Source organism: Budorcas taxicolor, chromosome 11, assembly GCF_023091745.1.
Source record: "Budorcas taxicolor isolate Tak-1 chromosome 11, Takin1.1, whole genome shotgun sequence".
Lineage (NCBI taxonomy): Eukaryota > Metazoa > Chordata > Mammalia > Artiodactyla > Bovidae > Budorcas > Budorcas taxicolor.
The window spans coordinates 70966027-70974993 of NC_068920.1; the positions used below are offsets into that span (position 1 = coordinate 70966027).

The following is an 8967-nucleotide window of genomic DNA, read 5'->3' on the forward strand; positions in this document are numbered from 1 at the left end:
GGAAGAACAGCAGAGGGATGGAGAACCTGGGGCTGGCCAATCTGGCCCGACGGGGCAACCTGGGGAGACTTGGACACCGGCCTAGTCAAACTTCCCCACTCCTCCTCCCTCCCAGGCAGCAAGATGCCAGCAAGGACTGGAGACATGTGTGCCCCGTGTGTCTGGTACGGGCTCACCTGGCTTTGGCAATGCATTTGGATAAGGATTCAAATCAGGGTCTGAAATAGAGTATAAAAGAAATGGCGGCCTGTGTGCCTAATCCTTACAGACAAGTGCTGAGTTTCTGCATTTCCTACATGGAAACACATGTGCTGCTAACATGGAACTATGTCTATGGCATTTGTTAGGTCATTCTGGACATACGTGAATTCCAGGCACGAGAAAATGAATGCAAGTGTGTCAGCATGTGTTTTGGGGGTGATTATATGATGCCGTATTCTGTGAACACACTTTAGCACTGTTGTGGAATGGGGATGGAGATATATCTCACAGTCTTTGTAGGATAAAAACCAAAATCTACCTTCTGATCCATAGTAGGCACTTAAGGAATAAATACTGAATGAACAAACATTGAGAAGTTAAATGAATGAATGTTTGCATAATGAACACAGGGTAAACACTTGAGCATTTGGTGGGTTTTGGGCATTCCTGGCACTCTCCCTTGAAAAAGGAGGCTGGGCAAGCAGGGCTTGGAGATATACTGCCAGTCATGCTAGGGCCCATCATCCCTAAATGACTTTGTTTCCATTCCTAAGGAAAAGGGGATCCCGACCTGCCCTCCGTACCAGCTGGCACCCAGAATCTCAAGAATTGATGCTCTTTGTAAAGAAAAACATACTTAATTTTCTTAATTTCCTAATTTGGTCCAGAAAGGAGTTAAGTGAACTATAATACAAAATAAAATGAAAAAATTTTAAAGATGAGAAAATAAAACAAAGTAAAAACTACAGAAGAAGAGAAAGGGGATCAAGAGGGCAGGCAGGCTTCTTTGCTAGAGCTGACTAGCCTTCAGTAGCCAAAAGCCACAGCCTCCTTAACACTAGGAAATATATTTGTTTAAGTTTTGCAGAAGCAGCCCAATTATTCCGGGAACTGATTCCAGGCATGTATAGCCTATAAATTCTCTGTGTGCTCCTGGGCAAAAAAAAAAAAAAAAGACTACTATAAAGGCATCTCAAACCTTGTGGGTGAGGGAATGGGGAGCAGGAATTGGCCCTACTTCTCTGGAGGACAACTGCCAGTTGTATCAAAATTTTACATACTCTTAGATCTAGAATTATACTCATTGCAATTTATCCCACAGATATATTTACATTTATGCACTCAAGGACTACAACAACGATGGCAAGCAAAGGACTGGAAACTTTCTATATGCTAATGGATAAGGGACAAATTGATGGCCCTTGCAGTGGAGTACTATACAGCCTTACAAAAGAAGGATCAAGCTCTTTATGTTTGGACATGAGTCAATCTCTCAGCTGTTACAAGTTGGGGAAAATTCTACTGCAAGACAGTGTGTGTGCTTGCATATGCATGTTTTTTTCTAAAAAAAAATGGTGGGTAAAGAGAGACCTTTACTTTTCAATCTTGAATATACAATTTTCTGCTAATTGACATTTTCTCTCAAGACATGACTCTTTTTTATTTAAATGTTATTTTTCCTAGCACAAACTAACCAAAACCAACAAAACTATTAAAAAAATGAAAAACACACGGACGTGAGCAAATACTGAATTACGGCAATAATCTCTACGGTTTATTGAGTGCCCCTGTGCCTAGAATTTCATATGCTCTAATCCAATCACTGGAGAAGGAAATGGCAACCCACTCCAGTACTCTTGCCTGGAAAATTCCATGGACTGAGAAGCCTGATAGGCTACAGTCCGTGGGGTCGCAAAGAGTCGGAAACGACTGAGCAATTTCACTTTCACATAGCAAATTTATGAAGTAGATATGTGTATCTCCATTTCACAGGTGAGGAAACTGACGTTTGGGGAGATGAAACGACACAGCTAGTACTTGACAGAGAGAGGATTCGAACCCAAATTATGGAATCCCTAAGGTCACGCGGTCTTTTTTAGCCGTCCTTCGCCGTCTACCTCCAGGAGAGAAGAGCACTTTCTAGACGTCCAGACCCACGCGGCGCAGGGCCCCAGCCAGATGCACCCGCGGTCCCGGCGCGCACGGGGCTCCACGCTCGGGGAGTGCGCGCGCACGCAGCGGCGCGGGCCCGGCGACGGCTGAGGCAACGACGTCACAGCCCGAGTTTTCCTTTTCGGGAGTCCCCGGCACACATCCTGTGTCCATGTTTGGGCATTTACGTCACGGCGGCAGGGCCGGGGCCTCCCGAAATGGCAGTGGCCCGGGGAGTCGGAAGCCCTGAGCCAGCGCCGCCGCTGCTATATAAGTGGGGGGGCCGCGGATTGGGGGAGCCCGGTTGCGCTTTGGAGAGACGAGGAACTGCCACCTCCCAGCGCTAGGGCGCTTCAGCCACCCCTTCCCAACCCCTTCCCAGAGGTGAGAGCCAGGAGTCCGAGCATCTAGGTCTGTGAGGTGCGGGCGCCCCGACTGTCGGCTCCTGGCCATTCGCGCGCCCCCAAGCCCAGCGGGCGAGGCCACGGGAGCCCCGCCGCCGCCGCCGCCGCCGCCGAGCCATGCTCCACCTTAGCGAGTTTTCCGGCCCCGACGCGCTCCTAGTAAAGTCTACCGAGGGCTGTTGCTCTGAACCCAGTACCGACCTGACCCGGCTGCCCTCCAGGGACCCACCCGCAGCCACCGGCTATCCGGCAGGTAAGGAGCGAGGCCAGGGGTGCTCAGACGGCGGCGCACCGCGGGGACGCAAGGTGGCTGAGAACAGGCAGGGATGGGGACGCTCGAGCGGTAGGGATAGGGGCGGAAGGAGATTCGGGGTCTTGTGGTGCGCACCCCCAGTCCCACCCACACCAGGCCTCCAGCGCCTCCGCAGGAACCTGTGCGTGTACGGAGGCGTCCTTTTGCTTTTGCACGTGTGTTTTGTGTGTGCATGTTTGTATGTATGTCTTGGGGCGTATGCCGGCTCCGGCTGGATCGGAATGTGCTAAAGGCACTTTGCGTGTGTCAGCGAGCACCGAGGGCTTCTTGGGTAGGGGCTGCGGGCTCCGAGGCTCCCGCTTTGATGTGCGCGGAGCTGATTCCTGCTCCCTCCTCAGCAGGTGATTTCTTGAGCTGGGCCTTGAGCAGCTGTGGCGCCGGGGAGTACTTAACCGACTCCTGCCTCCTGGAGGGGCCTGCGCCCACGTCTCCCCCTGGCCTCGGCTACAGTGGTAGCTTCTTCATCCAGGCAGTACCCGAACACCCGCACGATCCAGAAGCACTCTTCAACCTCATGTCGGGCATCCTAGGCCTGACACCTTTCCCCGGCGCTGAGGCGGCAGCATCCCGGCCTCCTCTGGACGCTTTTCCCGCAGGCTCCGACGCCTTGCTGCCAGGTCCGCCAGACCTTTTCTCCCCGGATCCGGGCGCTGCTGCTTTCCCAGAGGCGTTCTGGGAGGCCTCGCCCTCGGCAGGCGCCCCCTCACAGTGTCTGTATGAGCCTCATCTCTCCCCACCCGACGTCAAGCCAGGTCTCCGGGCTCCTCCGGCTTCCCCTGCGCTGGACACTGCCTCGGCCTTCAAAGGTCCGTACTCTCCATGGGAGGTGCTCTCAGCCGGGGCTCCAGGGAGCTGTGGGTCACAAGGAGGCTACCAGGCCGCCCCGGAGGCCCGTTTCCCCCCGATGGGGGCCAAGATTGAAGACCTGCTGTCCATCAGCTGCCCCGCGGAGCTGCCGGGTGGCCCTGCCAGCAGACTTTACACCATGGGGACCTACGATGCTTTCCCGCTGGCCCCGGGTGACTTAGGAGAAGGAGCCGAGAGCCTCCCGGGGCTCCTGACCCCTCCTAGCGGGGAGGGAGGGAGTAGCGGCGAAGGCGGAGAGTTTCTAGATGGTACGCAGCCTGAGCTTTCCCCGCTGGGCCTTCGCAGCGCCGCAGCGGACTTCCCGAAACCTCTAGTGGCTGACATCGCCGGGAGCAGCGCCGTGCCCGAACCTCCTGTACCGCCGCCGGCCCCATTCCCCCCAGCCAAGGCGCGGCGCAAGGGGCGCCGGGGCGGCAAGTGCAGCGCACGCTGCTTCTGCCCTCGGCCGCATGCAAAAGCGTTTGCTTGCCCGGTGGAGAGCTGTGTGCGCAGTTTCGCGCGCTCCGACGAGCTCAACCGCCACCTGCGCATCCACACGGGCCACAAGCCCTTCCAGTGCCGCATTTGCCTTCGCAACTTCAGCCGCAGCGACCACCTTACTACACACGTGCGCACGCACACAGGCGAGAAGCCCTTTGCCTGCGACGTGTGCGGCCGCCGCTTCGCGCGCAGCGATGAGAAGAAACGGCACAGCAAGGTGCACCTCAAGCAGAAGGCGCGCGCCGAGGAGCGGCTCAAGGGCCTTGGCTTTTATTCGTTGGGCCTCTCCTTCGCAGCCCTGTGAGGGTGAAATGGGTTTGTAGATTGGGGCGCCGCAATCTGGCGCGCAAGAGAAAACCTGCCCCCACCCTCCGCCCTCTTCCCCACTCCTCTGCCCGCTTTTTTCCGCACGCCCTAGGGCGGGACTCTGGTCCGGCTTCTAGTTCCCTGGAAGCGCCCGCCGCACACACCCTGTTCAGCACCAGCTCCACGGACAGCTCCCGTGGTCTAGGCGCTGTTTTTGAGTCAGCTGCGCTTTGGAGGGAAGTTCTCTTGGGCCACCCCACTGAGTAGGCACTTACTTGGAACTTAAAACACTCTTTGTAACTGGCGCACGCCCCACGCCCCCTCGAAGACCCCCAGAGCCAGGCTGGGGTAGCGCCGAGCTGGTCTCGTGCGGGATTTTGTACAGCAATGTCGTTTTCAGCGGCCTTTGGTTGTAACGTTTTGCTTTGGGGTTATTTCCTTTTTGTTGTTAATTTTTGTAAAGCAGACGCTACTCTCAAGCAGTTGACAGAACTGTTTATTTTTGCAATTAAAATTATTGTGCTAAAAGCTTACTGAATCTGCCATCCAAGCTCCTGACCATCCCCCACCCCATGAAGATGTGTGCCAGGAAAGAAAGGAGATGTCATGCTCATGGAGTCATTACACACCTACGATCAGGCACAATGGCATGTGATAGGCATTCAATAAATGTGTACTGCATTAACGAATGGATTTAATCACAGCTGACCTAAGGGTTCAAGGTGTTTCTGGAACTTGAGAGTCGTTGAGAGGCTTAGGCATTAAACATTGTGCGTATATTATCCTCCTTAATCTTTGCAATCTTGAGTGCAGCATAAGGAAGCAAAGTATGTAACTTTCTGGGTAACTCAGACAGGGTCAAACTCAGATCTGTCTGGTTCCAAAGCCAATGCTTTTTTCCCAGCTCCAGTATGGCGGCACCTCAGCTTAAAATCACTGTTTAGAAAGGCATCTTAGCAAGAGGTGAAATAGATTTGGCAGCTAGAGGGAGCTCCAGGCAGTAGCAACAGCAGCAAAAGACTGCAGTATTTCAGTGCTGCTTGTGAACGCCCAGAGTATTGGTTATAACAGCCAGTGTGTTTGCATCTGTATAAGAATGACATGCTGTCAGGGCCAGAAGGGACTCAGCATTCAGCTAGACCACTGATGAGAAGAGCCAAGCCCAGTAAGGAGAGGATGTTTGTCAGAGGCTCACAGTCACATTGGTTGCTTTTCCCATAGCAGTCCATTTACCACCTAGTCATGCAATGACCACAGCTCCTTTTCCCTAACTCTCCTTCCAGGTGAACATCTGTGGCTTTGGTGGGGGAGAGAGGAGGGCAGAAGCGGGGAGTGGAGCTAGGTGGAGGGTGAGGAAAGTATGATCCTGTGATGGGGAAGGTGGGTAGTGGGTGAATCTTGGCCCTCGCTTTCTCCCTAAATTCCCAACCCAAAAGGTTTTACTTTTCCTGGCCATCTTGGGTAGCTGCTGGAGTATTAAAAGCCTGCTGCGCACCCCATCTCTCCTCCCTGATAGCTCCTCTCTGCTACGGAAAGGATAGAGCCTGTCTGAGGACTTCATTCTTTTCTGAGCTGAGCTACTCCTGAATTAAGACAGTCCTACAGCCCTAAGATGCCAGATCAACCCAGCTTTTGATCCTTTGGCCACTTCATTCCTTCACTAACTCAGATGTGCTCACCCTCCACCCCCCACACTCTGGTTGACAAGAGACAAAATTATCAAGTCACTGAATTCTACCCATTTTTCTCCCAAAGTGCTAAGTGCTTTCATGTGGTTGGGTACCTTGTATCTAATAAACCAGTCTGTGGTAAAGGATTCACTGCTCCCTCCTCTAGGAGGGGTTTCCCTGGCTTAGACAGTCAAGAATCTGCCTGCAATACAGGAGACCCAGGTTCAAACCCTGGGTTAGGAAGATCCCCTGGAGGAGGAAATGGCTACCCACTCCAGTATTCTTGCCTGGAGAATCCCATGGACAGAGGAGCCTGGCGGGTTCGACAGAGTTGGACATAACTGAGCAACTAACAGTTCTAGGAGAGTCAGCACTTTAATAGAGTAGCCTATAGAGAGCAATCTTTAGCCCTGTAGTGAGTCTCAAATGGTGGAGCCTCAGGCACTGTAACAGGGAAGTGGTAGATCCCTGGAGACATAAGATGACGACGACTCTCATTATCTTACTATTTAAGGGACCACACCTTTCACTTTATAGGCACAGACCACCTGACTATACTTCCCATGCAGAGTAGGGTAAGAAACAGCATAAAGACCCCGATTTCAAGCAACTGGTTTCAAACTACACAACCTGAACAAGTAAGAAGGGCAGAAGGCGAGTGGTGTCTGACCACCCCTCCCCTGTCCCCTTCAGCAGCACTCCATCACGTACTGTCAGCTCCATTGTGTCCCTCCTTGTCCTCACACCCACCTAGGCTCAAAGTCACTGATAAGGAAATTGTACCCCAAAGAAGTGACTTAGTAGTGGTGCTCGTACCAGGGCCCAGCCTGGGTTCTAGAACTCCCAGCTAAGAAGGCCCTCCTATTTATTCCCAAGAGAAACTGCTCCATTTACTGGAATTTCCCCTAGGGATTTTGAGGGAAAAGAATAATAGGCCAGAGATGGAAAGAATTAAGTGAAACACTCAGAAAATTGTCCCAAACCAGGACCCAAACATAATCAGGGACAAATAACTCATTTTCCTTACTTGAGTCCTCAAAAAGGTGGGTGTTTTCCCAGACTTAGTTCTGAGACCCTGATTCCCCATTTCAACACTCTCCTTGGAGAGCACCTTAATTCCTAGGCTTTCAGCTATCACTGCTACACAGATGACATCTAAGCCAGCCAGCCCTCATCTCTACTCCAGCTGAAGCCCATGACTCTGAATAATGAACGTCTCCATATGGGGGTGTTATATGGGGATACTCACCACCATTTCAAATACAGTCTGTCTAAAACCAAATCATTCTTTTGTATACCCAGTTTATGCTAATGGAGACCACCATTTGTTTGGTTCTCAAAATCACCTAAATAACTACAGTTCTGTGGGATTCATTTTTTACCCCTCTCTCCCCCACATCCAGGCTGTCAACTCAGACTTCCTGGATCTTACTGAAGTTCAAAAGGGTCTTACACACTCTAATTCATGGTACATTGCTTCCTTTTATGTACTGTCATTTTTAGCTTGTGAGATCATCTTAAGTGGGGATTTACCTGGTCAGTAATATTCTGTAGCCTGGGTAGAGGGTATGTTTCTCCTGAGCAGTTTTGTGCTTGCTTCTGCAGGGCATTCCAGGAATATCAACTGATGAAGGCAAATCTTTATGTTAATTTCTTGGCTTGGGGTTCTTATATTATGCAGGTGTTGTGAGTTCAAACTCTAACTCAGGTAGTTACAGCTTCTCAGAGGCAACTCCCCTTCTCCACCCAGGGCCCAGGTCAGGACAGACAAGCAATACGGGAAGGTCTTCCTTCTCCACACCTCCACAGCACATCTTGTTCTCTCATCTGTTGGTCTCAGCTCCCTCGTTCTGGTCCAAGTAGATTTTCTTCCCTTTCTTGCAAGGTCAGTTGAGCATTTCAGATGTCTGTTATGTCTTGTGAATCAGTCCCTGCATTCTTTAGCAGGAGGGACTTGGGTGTATTCCACAATATTGCTGAAAACTGAAGCCAGAAAATACAGATTCCTCTATTAAAATATTTCCCCCATTTATCCTCTCCGTGCCTATTGCCAACACCTGAGTCCATGCCACCCCCTCCACATATACAAACACCTTGGCTACGACAATCACATAATAATTGGAAGGATCTTACAAGAACATCCTGACTGATCCCTCATTGTACAGAGTAGGAAATTGAGGTCCCAGAAGTTTGGGGATTTTCCTAAGAGCACACAGATGATGAGAGACTGAAGTGGACCTTGAATCTGGGCTTTCCAGGGCCAAGACCAGCCCATTTCCATATATACATTTGTTTTACAAGTATTACTGAGTGCCTACCATATGTTGGGCCTGTGGTTACCAATTTTTTTCCTTTCCAGTGCACCTGAAGAATTTGACACACATACACATCAGTAACAAAGCCTCACTTAAATCCTGGCTCTCATCTTGGAAAGACAGGGAAGAGTAATAAGAATCTTGATGATGTGGGACATGGGGGAGAGTTTGACAAAGCAACTGAGAGTGCTATTTCCTCCCTCTTCACCCTAACCTCTGGCCTTGTTTGAAACAAGCTTGTACTATACCAGACCGCTTCCTGTGGTCCCTCTGCCTCCATTCTCTCTCCTTCCATTTCACACTGCACACCACTACTGATGTAATAGTGTTTTATTCCAAACTGACCACAGCTTCCAGCTTCCTACAAAAAATACACTGCAGTTAAAGCCCTCCGTATCTGATCCAAACTTATTGTCCATCCTCTTCTGTCATCTCTCCCTTCGCTCTGTCCTCTCTCCTCCAGCCACATGAATCCTCCC

At 51.1% G+C, this 8967-nt stretch overlaps 1 protein-coding gene across 1 annotated transcript; it reads left to right on the plus strand.

Annotated features, from left to right (window-relative positions):
- The first annotated feature begins 2654 nt into the window (after window positions 1–2654).
- Window positions 2655–4501, plus strand: EGR4 (early growth response 4). The gene is made up of 2 exons (XM_052649715.1): window positions 2655–2790; window positions 3189–4501. The coding sequence occupies exons 1-2, from the start codon at window positions 2655–2657 to the stop codon at window positions 4499–4501; spliced, it is 1449 nt and encodes a 482-aa protein (XP_052505675.1).
- Window positions 4502–8967: the final 4466 nt, after the last annotated feature.